Source organism: Pinus tabuliformis, chromosome X, assembly GCF_031772625.1.
Source record: "Pinus tabuliformis cultivar Carrire ecotype Pingquan chromosome X, CPIR1, whole genome shotgun sequence".
Lineage (NCBI taxonomy): Eukaryota > Viridiplantae > Streptophyta > Pinopsida > Pinales > Pinaceae > Pinus > Pinus tabuliformis.
Genome location: NC_142308.1, coordinates 1,747,533,736 through 1,747,552,533, shown reverse-complemented (window position 1 = coordinate 1,747,552,533; position 18,798 = coordinate 1,747,533,736). Strand labels below are relative to the sequence as shown.

General features: G+C 33.2%; 1 protein-coding gene across 2 annotated transcripts; it reads left to right on the top strand.

Moving 5' to 3' along the window:
• The first annotated feature begins 5,867 nt into the window (after positions 1–5,867).
• On the top strand, positions 5,868–6,770 carry LOC149146783 (uncharacterized). Of its 2 annotated transcripts, none has more exons than XM_089449508.1 (2): positions 5,868–6,131; positions 6,277–6,770. In XM_089449508.1, the coding sequence occupies exons 1-2, from the start codon at positions 6,046–6,048 to the stop codon at positions 6,602–6,604; spliced, it is 414 nt and encodes a 137-aa protein (XP_089305634.1). In that variant the 5' UTR covers positions 5,868–6,045; the 3' UTR covers positions 6,605–6,770. The 2 variants fall into 2 exon arrangements, with proteins under 2 accessions (XP_089305634.1, XP_089305633.1); XM_089449507.1 differs by having other exon boundaries at positions 5,913–6,131; positions 6,268–6,770.
• Positions 6,771–18,798: the final 12,028 nt, after the last annotated feature.

Genomic DNA, 18,798 nt, shown 5'->3' with positions numbered 1-18,798 from the left:
CGTATTTATAATCTCGCCTTCCTGTTTTCTGAATGTCACGTTGAATCACGTTGGATCTTGGATGGGTTGTGTTGGACTCTTCAAAATCCCATATCTAGAGTTGTTTGTGTTCCCATATACAACCCCAATTCCTCAACAGGACATATCATGAGATACATTTGTGCAACCTTCTGTTGAGCTGAATTTCAGGGATGGAGATAGAATATTTGGATCTAACATGTTAGGAAAATGGTTTTTCTCACATTTAAGGCTCTTGTCTGGTTTTTTACTGCCAAACCTGATGCAAATTTTTCTTAAACACATAGTGAATAGATCTACAGATAAAAATAAAATTTACTCACACAAAAACTCCACACAACACAATCTCTTACGCTAATATATTTGTAGAGGATCAATCTTCACATCTCTTTCATCTCCCTTATCCCTCTCGTGAGGGAGTCATATTTAGACAAGCTCTGGTACCATATTAAAAATTTGAAAGTGATCATAGAGTGATTACACACAACACAAATCACACTTTGTATTATTAATGAGCACATAAAACATTACATATATAGTTGTAGATTAACAACTTCAAGATGATAAGATCTATAGAAGGTGGATCTATGACTCACAATGACTTAGAGACAACTCACACATATAAGAACTATTTCTAGAATAATACCTTGGGACTCATAATCACAACTTGTAAATCACATGACACACAAGGAATCATTACTTCCAACACATCCTTCAACCCAAAATGAATATTTAGATGTTACAATCTCTTCCAGAGGTTATCTCTAGATGCCATGTCAAAATGTTTCTATATTCAATGAAGCAACATAGGAGAATGGTTTTATTATATATTAACAAATGTTTGTGAAATCCTAATAGTAACTAGAATGTCTACGGTTGAGTGATCACTTCATAACTAGTTTCACATTGAGTCCCCTTATTTTTACTTTCAAACCAAAAGCTAATCTTTTTCTCTAAAATAATTTTATACAACTTGCCTAAAAGAGAGATGATTATAACAGTCCTATAATTCGAGGGGCTACTTTTGTGACCACTTTTAAAAATATTAACAATGAGGTTCTTAGTCCAATGTCTAGAGAAACCTTGTTTGATTGCTACCTAGAAAAGTATGTAAATATGGGGGATGAGAATAGATTCTACAATTTTGAGAGTGTATTCCTAATAATCTTCAACATTTTTGCCTTTCTCAATTGATAGGATTTTTATAACAAATTTAATGTCTTCCAAAGTGAAAACCTTTTGTGTTCTAAAATAGGTTTGAATGTTATCCAAAACATTAGTGAAGACACATATTTTTAATCTAGGACTTCCAATTTCAAGGTTATGATAAACTTGTGTAAGGTACGAAAACTAACAAAATTTTGAATGAAAAAATAAAAGAATAATACATTCACCTATTCTACACAATATTCATCCTAGAAAACCTTAACTAAGGAACTAGGCCAAGTGAGAGTTGTATCTATCTCTTTCTCCTTGTATCAGCTCAACCATTCATAGTGTAATATTTAGGTATTCTATAGATTCAATTAATCTATATTACATTAAAAATCTAATCCCGTCACTTAGAATAGATTACAGTGGGAAAAAACCATTGGTTAAGAAAACATAAGTCTATAAAAGAAATAGATAATACTTGAGGGATTTTCCCTCAAACCCCACCCAAACCCTAAATTGGGAAGTGGGAATGGGGGGGTGCATCAAAATTAGATTATAATGGACCAAACCATTCAATGAGAAAACATCGACCTAGATTAGATCACTAACCTAGATTAGGTTCCAACCTTAATCTCATCATTAAGATTAGATACAATGAATCGATATGATTGGTTGAGAAACAAAAGAATTAAAAAAGTACCTTCAAGCCCCACCAAAGCCTATAGATATGGGGGCAATTGGCCCTAAAAATCCCCATTTGGATGTGGCTAAGTTCACTTGCAAAGAATACGAAAAATATCCAAAATTTTCCATTGTATTAAATTGATTACAAAAGTGGGTGTGGGAGTAATGAATCTATATAATCAAGCACTAAGGGTAGTTATTACCATTGATTATCTACACTAAGAAAACTTATTAGTACTAACATATTTGATTAATGAGATAGTAGTATTCTTCAAGGTACAACATTTTCCAACAATTCTTTTGTGTCTTCAAATATGTCTCTAGCAAGTTGTACTCCACATGAATGAATTTTTTCTTAACATGGTAAGTAGTGTTCTTTTGTAGGAAAATTGCACTTAAGTTGTCACAATCTATCTTTAATTATTTCAAAGAAAAAGAAATAACTTAACATAATGTTTGTAACCATAGAACTTCCTCACTTGCATGGGTGGTTGTCATATACTTAGTTTCTGTAGTTGATAATGAAACTATAGTCTACCTCTTACTTACCAAAACAATTTATCCACCAAATAGATTGAAAACATAACCACATGTAGACATTTTTTAGTTAAGATCTGTAATTGAGTTTGCATTAACAAAACCCCATATATTTATCTAAAGTTGCTACAGGTATGATAGTTAATCAATTGAAGCCCTCTTTATCTCTATTTGAACTTAATGCATATGAGTTGACACACATCCAAAACATTTTCCTATTTTCACTAATGGCTTTGGATGAAGGTCTAAAATATCTTGGTTTTGTATCAAACCAAATTCCTACAAGAAAGCTTACTAGAAATAGCTATTAGCCAAATAGGAGAGGCGACTCTGCAACTAGAGCCTTCATTGGTTATCTAGAGCAGGAAGGATGGTTCTTGTCAAGTCAATCCTAGAGGCCATTTCGGTCTACTAGATGGCCTTATCATGGATCCCCAAGAGCATATGAAAAATATTAGGAGAATTTTCTAAAAGTTCTTATGGGTTGGGTCATTAAATAATTATGCCTTTCCTCGGGTCAAATGGGATTGCATTGCACTTCCAAAGGCCTAGGGGGGTTGGTTTTGCGACAATTTCACTCTTTCACGGATCACTATTGTCAAGGCATTTGCTATTTTTGATCTCCTCCCTATGTGAAAATCATCTGAGCCTTGTAGAGTTATTGTTGAGGTTCCTATTAATAAAATAGTTCCCTATGATTTTTATGACAGGGCTTCTCAAGGTTCTCCTTGTTCATGTGGTGGAGAGGCTCTACTCTTTCTCAATGAGAGTCACTCTTATAGAATGAAAATGAGTATGGGTGATGTCATTAATAATTTTGCAGAGTTGCTCGCTTTGAAGTTTCTTTTGATTTATGCTCTGGAGAAAGATATTACAGTCCTGCATGTTTAAGGAGATTCTCAATTGGTGGTCAAATGGATCAACGACAACTTTCAATGCCAAAATATTTGATTATTGCCCATTGTGATTAAAATCTTCATGCTTAAATCACTCTCTAGAGAAAGATATTACAGTCCTGCATGTTTATGGAGATTCTCAATTGGTGGCCAAATGGATCAACGACAACTTTCAATGCCAAAATCTTTGATTATTGCCCATTGTGATTAAAATCTTCATGCTTAAATCACTCTTGAACATTTCCACCATTACACATATCTATAAGGAATTAAATATGGATGTTGACATATTTTCAAAAGAGGGATTTTTAATGGCATTAGGACCTCACATATTATGGAGGTACAGAATGAAGCCCAGAATGCTATCTAACATCGTTCATTTATAGACGTGTATCTAGGGGACTCATTTTCATTATGAAATAATTAGTTTATGTTCTTTTTTCACACAATTATTTTACTACCTACATAATACTTCTGTTGCTCTCATATAATAAGAAACACATAACACTTTTTAAGTATATAACTATAATTTTTTTTTAAATTGACATTGCCATAAATCATTTTTATTTTTAATAATAAATATATGTAAAAGCTATGCCTATACCTAAATACATGCTTATCATGTATAAACAATATGTAATTTTATATCTTCCCAATAAAATTATAATTTATTTGTAGAAAAAAATTAATAAAATCAACCACTTTTTATATATGAATACTCTCATGAATTTAATTGAAAATCCATTTATAAATAGTAATTTTTCCAATATAAATATTTAATAATACAAAATCATCCGAATTAAAGGAAATAATTTATAAAATATTAGTTTTTAAAGCATAAATAATACAAAATCATACAAAATAATCAATTGTGAGAGGACGAAATGCTTCAGGCGTGAATTTGATTTTTACAAAAGCACCTTTTAAAAAGGTATTGGAATATCTTCGGCACCAAAAGGGGTTATTTTGTGGCTTATGGTTTTTGCCAAAATGAATAAAGTACTTGCAATTGTTCTCTACGTGAATACAATAATGCATTCAAAGTGTGTGCACATTCCAATTGAGAGGTCATTACCATGAACTACATTAAAACATGTCCTTAGCATCTCTTAAGTGTTACATCTCCGTGATTCTTTTCTTATTGTAATTGGCATATTGATGTGGGCCTCTGCTCCTTTCCTTTTGTTTCCTCTCAACTCTGCACAATAATTCGAACATTGCCATCAAAGTAGCATATCTGTCTTAGCAGTTAGTATAAATTAAATTAATAAGCATATTGAGAAATTAATGTATTTTAAAGACTATTTGAGTTGAAATTTTATATAATTTTAGTAATAGCATTTTGTTATAAGTAGATTATTATTTCATCCAATAAGTTAATAGGCTTGTCCTCAGTATGCTGAACTTATTTCGATGGCAGATTCCTTCGAGCCTAATCAAATTTTAAAATATTTTAAAAATTTGTAACAAAAATAGATTCTTCTCAGCTCAATAATATAATTTTAGTGATAGCATTTTATTAAGTAGATTGTTATTTCATCCAATAAGTTAATAGGCTTGTCCCTGATGGCAGATTCCTTCGAACCTAATCAAATTTTAAAATATTTTAAAAATTTGTAACAAAAATAGATGGTTATTTCATCCAATAAGTTAATCTGCTTGGTTCTTCTCAGCTCAATATGCTGAACTTAATCTGCTTGGTTCTCAGCTCAATATGCTGAACTTATCTGGATTACAGATTCCTCCCAACCTAGTCAAATTTTAAGATATTCTAAATATCTGTGACAGAAATAAAGATTATCTTAAGTAAAGATGCTCTTCTCTGCCCAAATAAAAATAAATGAAAGTAAAGATGCTCTGCTTTACTTAGATAAAAATAAATGAAGTAAAGATGCTCTGTTTTGTTTAGATAAAAATAAATAAATAATATATCTGTTTTGTTTAGATAAAAATAAATAAATAATATATATATACTTTTGATTAACATTGTCCTTCCTGGTTAATTCAGGAATATATGTTCAGATAAAAATAAATAAATAAATAACATACTTTCCCTTCTAATCCGGAAATATATGCTTAGATAAAAATAAATAAATAATAATATACTCTCTGGTAACATTATCTTCCCCTGCTACTCCAGGAATATATGCTTAAATAAAAATAAATAACTAATATATATACTCTTGACTAACATTGTCCTCCCCTGCTAATCTTTATATTTGTTTATTGAGTCTTGCAGGAGTGATTAAATGTGAAGTTAAGTCTTTACAAGTCTCGTGATCCATTTTATCGAATTTCCTAAAGTTTTATAAATAGATGTTTTAAAAAATATGTTCATTGAATGCTAAAGTTTTATAAATAGATGTTTTTAGACGCATTCAGAGGGCTATCACCGACAATTCCTACCTTTGGGCAGGGTCCACTCATACTCCACCATTACCATTGGTAAGTAGTAAGGACTGTCAAGTAGAATAAAGTTACACCACCGAAGAACCGTACTTTTGAATCGTTAAACGAACTAATGGGAGTGGCAGCGGTCTACAATTTTCATTCTAGAGAGAGAATCGATTACGAACGTTGCGTTATTCCGTTGGGAAGAGAGAGAAAGTAGGCACAAATACCGCAATTCCGGTTGTTCCCCGTTCGCTCGTCTTTGGCTCACCTCGCTTTTCGATACTATAAGGAGCCCCCGTCTCCAATTTACTTACAGTTTCGCACACAGGTAACTCGTGGGAGGGGATTAAATTAATTCGTGATGATGAATTTTCGAAATGTAATGATGCAGGCCAGCCTGTGCAAGAATTCTCATGGACTCGCTCCCTGGACTTTAGTAATGGTAAGGTATGAATGGAGCGATTATAGTAAAGGGAGTGTTGTTCTGCGTCTCTTTACTTCCTTCTGTAACATAAATTCTTGCAATTTCTGTCCTTATGATATGATAACCATATAATAATAATTAGTGGATCATAACTGTCAGGGTACGCAGGTCGCATGGAAAGGCTTCAGCGGAAATTAACAAAGTAGTATACACCCCTGATAATGATAATGAAGATGAAGAAGAATATCATGGCAGCAGCATGACCGAACACTGTTGTGAGCATGAGAATGAGAAAGAGAAAGAGAAAGAGAAGACATGGTGGGTTCCTCACCCGAAAAGCGGCATTTTCCATCCAGAGGGCCACCAGAAATGGATCGAGGACGTTAATAATTGCAAGAAGGTGCGTGAGGAAGAACAAAATTATTGGGTTCGATCACTTGAGGACGTTACACCACCGCACCATATTGATCTTAATACTTATATTAGTTCAGATTAACGCTCTTTCTCCTACCATCACAGTTTTACAGAGACGAGAAAATCAAGTTATATTTTAATAATTTTCATTTTGCGTATTTCGTTTTTTGTTTCGAAAAACAAACTACTTATCTTGTGTAACTCTTTTTTAGTTTTTTATCTAATGCAATTTGTTTTGGTATTGTTTAGTGAGTTTTTGGAATTTAGTATTTTATCAAAGTTTACAAGTCTTTTAAAATGGAAGGCGTCAAGATCTCTAAGTTATTCTTGGAAAAATTAAACTAGAACCTTTACAAAGTTCTATAATTAAAAGAAAAGTTGAATAGATTTAATTAATAAGATTTCAATTTTTTATTATAATTAAAAAAATTATTTAATACTATTCTAAAATTTTCATTATAATTAAAATAAGTGAGTTAATTCTTCTTTTATAAAATATTATTTTGGTTGAAATTGTAAAATATATTATATTTTATCGCTGTAATCACTTTATTGAAAGTGCATCGCACCATGTGCAATCACAATGATACTTTTTAGGATCGGTATAATTTTTATAAAGTTAAATAAAATAATTGAGTATCTCACTCTATTATAATTCTAATGAGGAATTTGAAATATTATTTTATATAAAGTTAAATCAAATAATTGAGTATCTCACTCTATTTTAATTTTACTGAGGAATTTGAAATATTATTTTATATATAAAATGATAGTTAAATTTTTTTTACAAAAAGATATTCAATAATTTTCTATCAATCTTTTTTAATATAAATTTTACAAAATGGTCTTCCTAAAAAAGATTGTGCATATATAAAATTAATTTATTAAATTTAAATGTAAAATTTAATTTTTATTTTAATATAAATATTATTTTATATATGAAATGATAATTCAAAATTTTAACAAAAAGATACTAATTTTTATTTAAATATAAATATTATTTTATATATAGAATGATAGTTCAAAATTTTAACAAAAAGATACTTGATAATTTTCAATCAATCTGTTTTAACATATATATATATTGGTTTTCTTAAAAAAAAAAATTGTATGTATTTATAAAATTAATTTATTAAATTTAAATGTAAAAATAATATATATATATATATATATATATATATATATATATATATATATATATATATCTTAGAATGCCCTGCGTATAACCACATTAGATCTCAGTTTCACAATCTTTGTTACAATACTAACCTTCCTAGCCATCTCAGTTTCACAATCTTTGTTACAATACTGACCTTCCTAGCCTTTTACAATGTCAAAATTATAGTGAGCTCGGGAGACTTCTCTCCAAGCTTTTTGAGCATAGGAATAAAATCTTAAATCAAAATAGATAATTTGTTTCTTTAGGTCCGATAGACCATTATTTGGTCTCAGCGGACGTTAATCATCATCATCATCATCATCATCATATAGAAGATTTTCAATATTATAAGTTTACGATGAATAGTGTGTTGGTATGAGATTTTTTTCCTGGTATATGGATTAATTTTTTATTTTTTATTTTTTTATTTTTATCAAAATTAAAATTGGTTTTGGAATTATATTAATTTATTTTTTCACACTATAAATCCAAATGAGCTTGCAATGAAAGTCAATTCCAAGATATTTGCACAAAAAAACTTTATCCAAAATGTTATTATCATACACTAAATAAGTGAAATCCCTAACTTTGATGATCATAACTTTTCCCTTATTTATTGGAATTATAGATATAACACAAAAATATCTAATAATTTTATGTTGTTAATATAAGTGTAAATCCTTGTCCGAAAAATAATAACATATTCAAAAAGGAGAAGAAAAATGATTATTCTAACCAAAATAGTGAGAATGCAATATGTTTTCTATAAACAAAATCCTTTAAATTGTCATTATAATTGCAAAAAATATATGTGAAAAAAAAATCCTTGCTTAATCACTATAGTGAAAGATTTCTTTTCATGAACCATCAATATTCCTCAACTTTGAAATTATTTTCTCATACAATATTATTGCAATATTCTTCAAACCAAAATGAATATTTAGATATTGCAATCTCTTACATAGGTTATTTCTATATGTCATATCAAAATGTCTCAACATTCAATGAAGCAACAAAGGAGGATGATTTTATTATATATTAACACATGTATGTGATATCCTAAAAGTAATTAAAATGCTTAAGGTTGAGTAATCACTTCAAAGCTAATATCACATTGAGTTCTCTTATTTTGACTTTCTAATCGGAAGTTAATCTCTCCTCTAAAATAATTGTATACACCTTATCTAAAAGAGAGATAATCATAATCACCTTTGTCTATTTCTAATCGAAAATTAATCTCTCCTCTAAAATAATTGTATACACCTTGTCTAAAAGAGATATAATCATAATCGCCTTTAGATAATTTGAGGGTTATTTTTTACTTTCTAACCAAAAGTTAATCTTCTCCTATAAAATAAATTTATACAACTTGCCTAAAAGAGAGACAATCATAATGGCCCTTAGATAATTTGAGGGTTTACTTTTGTTATTATTTTTAAAAATAGAAAAAATGAGATTTTTGGCTTAATGTCTAGAGAACCCTGGTTTGATTGTTAAGTTGAAAAACCTATAAATGTGAATGATGAGAATAGATCCTGTATTTTTGAAAAATTGTCCTTAATAAATTTCAATATTTATATTTTTGTTATCGGTATTATTTTATTAAAAAATAATTTCTAATAAAGTGAGTTACAAAATAGATATGAGGATAGGTGAAAAGTCACGGAAGGTGAAAATCCGCCTCACTTTTGTATAAATATAACCTTTTAGTAAGAATACAGGGATCTTGGTTTTTGGACTCTTGAAGGATCTTTGAAAGGAAGAAGCTTGTAATCACCTTGAGGACATTTTTTTAGCTTTATTCACTCTTACTATTGATATTTTTGAAGAAACTGTGGTTTGGCATTGAATGTTCAACTGTAATATTTAGAAGCATGAAGGACCACGACAAGGACTTTTATATCATGTGTTATAAAATATTGTAAGAATTTTCTTTATTGTTGTTCATTAATGCATGATTGTTGTATATTTAGCAAAAGTTAATGAACCATTTTATTAGTTGTAAACTCTTATCATTTTTGGGTCACTAATTTGTCATCATTCTCACTTGTCTTTGTCATTCATTAAGTCATCACTTCCAACCATCCATTGCACCATTTTACCATAATTCTTTATGATGTGCATCTATATTCCTAAGTGGTTAATTAACATCTTTTTCCATTATTTTTAATAGATTAAGAATAATTGTGCACAGTTTACTAATGACAGTTTGGCCAATTCAAGCTTTTGCAGCTCAGTTAAGCTTTCATAGCTATCTCCATGGTTGAGGTAGTAGCATCATTCTAGAAGAAAATCTAGCACATGGACATTGTTTCTAAAGGTTCCAATATGGATTTGTATTGGTCAGATTCCACCCAGCTTGCATGTGTGGACCTCTAGCAAGAAATCAAAGGAAAAATACAACAATTTTGACCAATCAACTTCAAACACATTTTCTAGGTGAATGAAAATGGATTTTGAAAAATGAAAACATGGGTATTTTTTAGCACAAGCCCAATTAGTTTCTTGAGAGCAATTTCATTTTTCGGGTTCTTTAGAACCCTATTTTCCAGATTGCATGATCAAACAATGTGCCAAAGTGTCAATTAATGCTCAGTCAAGAAAACAAAGGTTGGAATGGACTGTGCTTTAGTAAATTCATGGCAATGAGGTGTCCTTTCAGTTATAATTCTTAGCCATCATGATCTAAATGTAATTGTAATGCAAAAAGTATAAAAATTCTTCAGCGAGAAGCAAATGATAATCAATGTATTAAGTTTAGGTTGCTGCTATCATTCTTGAAGGAAGGATCCATTTCAAATAACACAAACACTTTGTTTCATGGCATAATTTTGATTTTTTTATGATTTAATATAGTGATCTAAGATTCCTACTTCCTCACACTCAAGAGGAGGCCCCGAGTTGTGAGACAATGTATTTGTTTTTGTTTTTTTTTGTTTTTTGTTTTTTTTTGTTTTTTGTTTTTTTGTTTTTGGTTTTTTGTTTTGTTTTGTTTTGTTTTGTTTTGTTTTGTTTTGTATTGTTTTGTTTTGTTTTGTTTTGTTTTGTATTGTTTTGTTTTGTTTTGTTTTGTTTTTTGTTTTTTTTTTTTTTAATTTCATTATGCATTCATTTTTATTTAGTTTTTGAAATAGAAAGATGTTTTGATGCTCTAATGCTCTGTTTCGAGCACAATTTACTCATCAATACTTTGTCTGTAATAGAATGAGTGCTCAATATTAAATAAAAAGAAACCACAAAAACATTTACTTTGAATTGTTTTGTTTAGATTTGCTTTCGCTTTCATACTTCAATTTCCATGTTGAATTCATATGATCAGTTTCAATTTCACAATTAGGATTCTTTTCAAGTTGGAATAAATTAAGTTTCCTTCTAGTTTCTTTTTAATTTTGTAGAGTAGTTTTTTCTTTTAATTTCATAGAATAAAATTGCCATTCAAATTTCACTAGAATAGGAGATCTCTATTGTTAGAATAGAATTTGAAGTTCTTTCATTCAAAATAGTTTTCTTTGAAACCACTTCTTAGTTTTGAGTAGAGAAAAGAATATGTGTATGCTTAATTAGATCTAGTCTAGATTTCATTTCCATTTTCAATAGTTCAATCTTCGTTTCCATGATCTTGTTGTAAATAAGGTTCATATTCATCTTACAATTGTTGGGTTGTGTTAAATTCTTTCCAAGACTAACCCACGCAGTTAACCGGGGGGTTAGAAGGGGGGCGGAGCCCCCCCTTCGTTGCACTAATTGCATAATAAGGGGAGTCACAGGGGGTTCAGGTAACCCCACTCTATGGGGTTTGGGCAGTGCCCCGAAATTTTTTGGTTTTAGACCCTATATTAGGTTGGGCGGACCTACCTATGGTTTTGTGCATGTTTTTTGCACATGGTTTTGGACACGATGGTTTTTGGTCCATGGTATTGGATGCTTCAGCATGTATAAATATGTATTGTAACATTGAAAGGAAAATAATGAAAAATCAAGCTGGTAGTCCCAGATTTGGGATCCAGGGGAAAATCTCTGTATATATGTGTTTTATGTGTTATGCTCTTGCATTGTTTATTTTTTGCGTTTTAGAATTCGTATGCAGGTAATTTTTGTACGGGGTTAAAACATACATTTTGTATCAGAGCTATTTTGGCTTCAAGGGGATGCCTTTGATGCTGAGGTGTTTCGCTTGGGCCTGTGGTAGACCCTGTTCAATGGGAGATCTGTGAGATTGATTCTAGTGGGGAAAGAAGATGGCGAGCAGTGGAAAGATAGAGATTGAGTAATTTAATGGTCAGAGTTTTGAGTTGTGGAAACTCAAGATGGAGGATCTATTGGTGGATAAAGATCAGTGGATCGTGGTAGATCCGGGTACTAAACCAATGGGAGTGTCTGATGAAGAATGGAAGAAGTTGGATCAGAAGGCAAAGAGCACAATACGATTATGTGTCTCAGATTCAGTATTGTTGAATGTATCAGGGGAAGCTACGATGAAGGCTTTGTGGGACAAGTTAGGGACTTTGTACCAATCTAAGTCTCTAGTGAATAAATTGTTCCTACGGAAAAAGCTGTATAACTTGAGGATGAAAGATGGAGACTCAGTGACAGAGCATCTGAATGCGTTTAATACTGTGGTAAGTCAGTTATCATCTATTGATATTAAAATTTCAGATGAAGATAAGTGCATCAATTTGTTGTGTTATCTACCAGATTTGTGGGATAGTTTGGTTATTGCAATAGGTAGCAATGCAACTACCTTGCAGTTTGATGAAACAGTCTCATCCTTGTTGACGGAGGAAATGAGATGGAAAAATATGGAGAGCCAGAAAGGTGATGCCCTGTCTGTATGAGGACGGTCCTAGAACAGAAACAAAAATAAATCATCGAGTGGGAGATCTAAATCTAGAGGGAGATCTAAATCTCCAGGAAAACATGTAAAGGTGGTGTTCTAGAAATATGGAAAGGAAGGCCACTACAAAAGGGACTGTAAATCTAACGCTCCTGATAAAGGAAAGGGATCTGATGATGCTCCTTCTGCAGAGGCGAAAACCACCTCAGATGAAGGTGGGGATGTGTACTTGGCTTCTTCATGTACACATGTAGATCATGAGGCATGGTTGATTGATTCAGGTGCATCCTTTCACTTCACTCCCCATAGAGAGTGGTTCTGCAAGTATGAGAAATATGATGGTGGTGATGTCTTCTTGGGGGATGACAGGAAGGCTAGAATCGTTGGTCGCAGAAAAGTAAAGTTGAAGTTGCAAGGTGGAAAGGTTAGAACACTTCCGGGTGTTCTGCATATTCCTGCATTAGCTAGAAATCTGATTTTTGTAAGCAAGATGGATGATGCAGGTGTAAAAATAGTGTTCGAGAAGGATACCTGCAAGATGGTTTGGGGGGCACTGGTATTGATGTGGGGAGTTTGAATTGGAACTCTGTACAAGCTTCAAGGTAGCACTGTTGTTGATGGGTGCAACAGTTCTGTGGTTCCTTAAAGTGAAGCATAAAATCTAGTGGTCTCTGGAGAGAATACCATGCTGTGGCATCAAAGGCTTGGACATACTGGAGAGAAGGGCATTCGAATACTTCATGGTAAATCTATGGTAGAAGGTATGAGTAATAGCTCTCTGGATTTTGACTTTTGTGAAAATTGTGTATATGGGAAGCAGAATCGGGTGAGTTTCCCCTTTGGTGGTAAGAGGGCGAAACAGATATTAGAGCTTGTGCACAGTGATGTGTTTGGACCTGTGAAGGTTTCATCACTGGGCAAGTCTGTGTATTATGTATCATTTATAGATGACTTCTCAAGGAATACATGGATATATTCCTTAAGAGGAAATATGAAGTCTTTGATAGGTTTAAAGAATTTAAGGCTCTGGTGGAAAACGAGACAGAGAAGAAGATAAAGGTGCTAAGGATAGATAACTGTGGAGAGTTTTGCAGTAATGAATTTGAAGAATTCTGTAAGAAGTGTGGTATAGCACGATAGAAGATTACTTCATATACACCTCAGCAAAATGGAGTTGCAGAAAGAATGAACAAGATGTTGATGGAAAGGTCAAGAAGCATGCTCAGTGGTGCTGGGTTAGGACAAGAATTCTGGGCAGAGGTGGTGGAGACAGCATGTTTCCTGGTTAATAGATCACCTTCATCAACGTTGGAGGATAAGACTCCACAAGAGGTATGGGTTGGTAAGAAACCTTCTCTTTCACATCTAAGGGTATTTGAATGTGATGCATATATACATGTTCCAAAGGAGAAACGAACCAAGTTGGATAGTAAATATGAAAAGTGCATATTTATTGGGTATAATGATGGTTTAAAGGGTTATAAGCTTTGGAACCCAATAACAAGGAAGGTTGTGTACAACTGAGATGTGGTGCTCAGAGAGGTGAAATATGTTATTAAACATGAAGTCCAACCAAAGGAACCTGAGAAGATAGAGTTTGAGCTAAAGGAGGAAGAATTAGACTCTATAGTAGAGGAGGAATTAGAAGATGAAGAGCCACAAACTCCGGGTGTGAGAAGATTAGTTTGAGAAAGAAGGCAGCTAGAAAGGTATAATCCATCTTCTTTCTGTTCAAATTTTTCTTTATCTATTACTGATGATGATCCCATAACTGTGAAGGAAGTAGTAGATTCAGAGGATGGAAAACTCTGGAAAGAGGCCATGGTTGATGAAATGGCATCTTTGCATAAAAATGAGGTTTGGGATCTGGTGGAGTAGCCAGCTAGAAGGAAACCCATTGGTAGCAAATGGGTGTTCAAGAAGAACAAACGCAAAAGGAAAGGTGGAGAAATAAAAAGCTCAGTTGGTAGCAAAAGGTTATTCCCAGGTGCCGGGAATTGATTTTGGTGATATTTTTTCTCCTGTTTCCAAGGTAACTTCTATTAGATTACTTTTATCTTTTGCTGCTGCTTTTTATTTTGAGGTAGAATAGATGGATGTGAAGACAACATTTCTTCACGGGGATCTAGAAGAGGAGATCTACATGAAGCAACCTGAAGGCTTTGCGGTGAAGGGTAAGAAAGAACTGGTATGCAAGTTAAAGAAGTATTTGTATGGGTTAAAACAGTCACCAAGGATGTGGTATCAGAAATTTGATACATTTATACGGGGACTTGGATTCACCATAAGCAAAGCAGATCATTGTGTGTATTTTAATTTAATTGGTGATCATGTTATTTATTTGGTCTTGTATGTGGATGATATGTTGCTGGTTGGAAATGACAAAGAAATTATCTAAGTTTTGAAGACCCAATTTTCCTCCAAATTCGACATGAAAGATCTTGGTGCTGCAAACTATATTTCGGGCATGGAAATTAAAAGAGATTGGGCAAAGAGGAAGCTCTAGTTAAACCAGAGGAAGTATGTCGAGACAATATTGCAGAGGTTTAATATGTAGGATAGTAAACTGGTGAAGGTTCCTATTCCTATAGGTGTAAAGTTATTTCTTGAACAGTGTCCCAAGACACAAGAAGAGGAAGAGGATATGTCACGTGTTCCATATGCAAGTGCAGTCAGTAGCCTGATGTATGCGATGGTCTATACTAGACCAGACATTTCACATGCAGTGGGAGTATTGAGTAGGTTTATGTCAAAACGAGGGAAGGAGCACTGGACAACAGTGAAGCGGGTTTTCAGGTATTTGCTTGGCACTAGTGATTATGGTTTGTGCTACCAAGGAAGACCAGGATTGTACAAAGTATTGGATATTTGTGGCATTGTTGATGCAGACTGGGCTGGAGATCTGGATGATATAAGATCTACAATTGGGTATGTGTTTAATCTATTTGGAGGTGCAGTTAGTTGGATGAGTAAGAAACAATTTGTAGTGGAACTATCAACTACATAGGCAGAATACATGGCAACCACTCATGCAAGCAAGGAAACAGTTTGGTTGCAGAGATTGTGTTCAAGTATGGGGTTAGTACAGGGAGCTATAAGGATAGACTGTCACAACCAAAGTGCAATTTTCTTGGCAAATAACCCTGCTTACCATTCAAAGACAAAGCACATTGATGTTCAATATCACTTTGTGAGGGATATGATAGAAGACAAAAAGGTGTTGCTGGTAAAGGTGGACACTTTGAAGAATACTGCAAATGCATTGACAAAATCTATGAACTCTGAGAAGTTCTCTTGGTGTAGAGAAACAATGGGCGTTGCAGGGATGGATAAATGACTAAACTCTCTTGTGGTCCCCTATGGAAAGAAAACAACAAGTGGGAGAATGTTGCATTGTGTTATAGTCTTTGCACGATTAAACCACGTAGTTAACTAGGGGGTTAGAATGGGGGCAGAGACTCCCCTTCATTGCGCGGATTGCGTAGTGGGGGGAGTCATAGGGGGTTTGAGGGGTGTAGGTAACCTCACTCTAGGGGGTTTGGCAAACATACCTATGATTTTGTGCATGTTTTTCGCACATGGTTTTGGACGCGATGGCTTTCGGTCCATGATTTTGGATGCGATGGTTTTCGGTCCATGGTATTGGATGCTTCGGCATTTATAAATATGTATTGTAACATTGAAAGGAAAATAATGAAAAATCAAGCTGGTAGTCCCAGTTTTGGGATCCAGGGGAAAATCTCTGTGTATATGTGTTTTATGTGTTATGCTCTTGCATTGTTTATTTGCTGTGTTTGAGAATTCGTATGCAGGTAATTTTTGTACGGGGTTAAAACCTACAACAATTAGAATAATTTCCTTTAATTGAAAGTAAATTGCCTAGCACATATAGTTCATGTATACTTCAGAAGTTCACAGAACCCCAGTTTTGACAATTAATGACAAGTAATTTAACTAACAATTAAATTACCCAACAATCATTCTAAGAATTTCTTGTTGATTTTTTTTATATGTTTGTTTTGGTCGTTGATTGCAATTTGTTTCCTAATTAATAACTAGTATACTTTAGTTGCCATGTAACCTAATTAGAGATTGCTATCGCTCTTTCTTTGAGATATGTGTTTATCATAAATATATTGTAACATTCTTTGTACGAATTCATTTAAAGTATTTCCATTAAAGTTGATTTCGCATACACTCCACCAACGACTTAATTTACTTTTCCTTTCATATATTCATCCAAAAATATAGCATTCAAAAAATCATAAGATGGAATCTAGGTCGAAAAACTAGATGGGACTCTCATCCTAAATGGTGTGAAGTGTAATTTGGCATCATATCAGAGAGATCCCCTTGATTCTATAACCATTGCATCTAGCCTTGTCAAAAAGTGGTTAGGAAGAGCCAATTTGTAAGTAACTTGTCTAATGTGCTAGAGGATCTAATAAGATCCATAGAACTATGGTGCTAGCTTCTGGTGGCCCTTTCCTTTGGGAGATGTGTCCTTATATTCCTAAAGGCAAAGAAAAAACTAATCTAATTATTCAAATATACTTGAAGAAATGTTGACATGCTTGTTGCTTCTACCATTTTGAGCCAAAACCATAATTTTATTTAATGATACTAAGAATGGTTGCTCTATTGTTAAGTGTGTGATCCAATTTCTGAACCTTGAATGTTACTAGTCAGTATGAAGTGACTAAGGAAATGTTTTGGCTATAAGAAACTTCATATTGTGACATTTTAGTAGCACAATCATAGGTGGTAATTTCACACCCTTTCAATAAGTGGTATTCATTGAACCTATTGCCCCTACTAATTTGACGTGAAACATCAAAAATAAGTTTCCAAGATTTTATTGACCATATGCTTTCAATGGTAAGTCATGCTCATTGTCAAGCGTGTTCCCTATACTAGTTTAAATAACTCTTTCGAAAATTTGTTGCTGAAGGTGGGATCATGTTCTATTACAATTGAATTAAGCATGGCATACCAACTTAAAATTTGGTCCATGAAAACTTAAGCAACAACGAAAAACATAATCGGGTGTTTTAAAGCTCAAAAATAGGCATATTTGGAAAGGAAATCAACTATAGCGACGATCAAGGCTTCTTTCTCAACATTTGGAAGGATAAAAATAAAATTCATGGAAATGTCATCCCAAATAGTGACAAGAACAAATATCTCATAGAATATCTCGAGATTCTTCACTATTCATCTTTGTTCCTTTGACATTTGTTTCATTAAGCCATGAATTTCATTTATCATGCCTCCCCAAAAGGATTTTTATCTAGTTGGTATGTTTTTAAAATTCTAATTGACACATTATAGAAGATGAATTCAATTTTGCTAATAGCTACTCTTTTAAAGCAAATTTATGTACCAATAAAATATGCCCATAATACCTCAAGGAGTCCTTCTACCAAATATAGCCTATAGGGGTTGGGGTATTGATAATGTGTTTCCATTGAAGGCAAATATGATTAATGGTAAAGGAAATGAAAAAGATTGGAAAAGGAAACTACATTGGTAAATATGTTGTCATTGGTATCCAAGGAAAATATTGATGGAAAAGGCAATAACAGAGGTGGCACAGGAAAATTCAAAGTCAATGGCAAAGGTGGCTGATGGAAAAAATATACACAGGCAAAAGCAAAGGCAAAGCAAAGAGTGGAAAAACCAATTAAATGGTGCAAAGGATTTGGAGCTAGTTTTGGAGCAACAAACCATCTCCAATGCAAGTGAAATCCACACATATGGAAACAACTCAAAAAAATATTTATGGTGGTATGTGGAAGTTTGAAAATGGCCTCATGGATTGAAATTTGGATCCATTCAAAGTTTTTGAACCCCAAGTCAAAGTTAGCAGAGTTATAAGGTGGTTGGATGAGATTTGATGCGTAGCTAAAGTCAATGCAAGTGCCAAACCTGGTGGTAGAGCCTCTATGCGAAGCTATGGGTTCACACGGAGGATAATGCAGTAGCGGGAGTGTTTCCCATTGGGCAGGTGGAGCCCACCCACTAGTAATATCCTAGTGGTATTATTGTTATGCCCCAAGTCTAAGCGACTGGGATAGGTGGAGCAGGATAACACCATCCTGTTGCAGTTACCCCGGAGGTTATACCCAAGAAGGTTGAAAAGGGAAGACAAAGATAACCTCTCAGGTGTAAGTCATTGGGACATTGTAATAGAGAGCCGACCAATGAGATTTGAGTGGAGGATCCCTCTCTTTCATCTAAGCCTGCTAAGGGGTCAAAATATATGTGTCGTCCTAACCGAAAC

Excerpts from the sequence above, each read along its gene's own strand:
- LOC149146783 (XM_089449507.1), top strand. The coding sequence starts at position 6,046 with ATGATGAATTTTCGAAATGTAATGATGCAGGCCAGCCTGTGCAAGAAT. Across the intron at positions 6,132-6,267 it reads TGGACTTTAGTAATGGTAAG|GGTACGCAGGTCGCATGGAA; the intron begins GTATGAATGGAG and ends CATAACTGTCAG.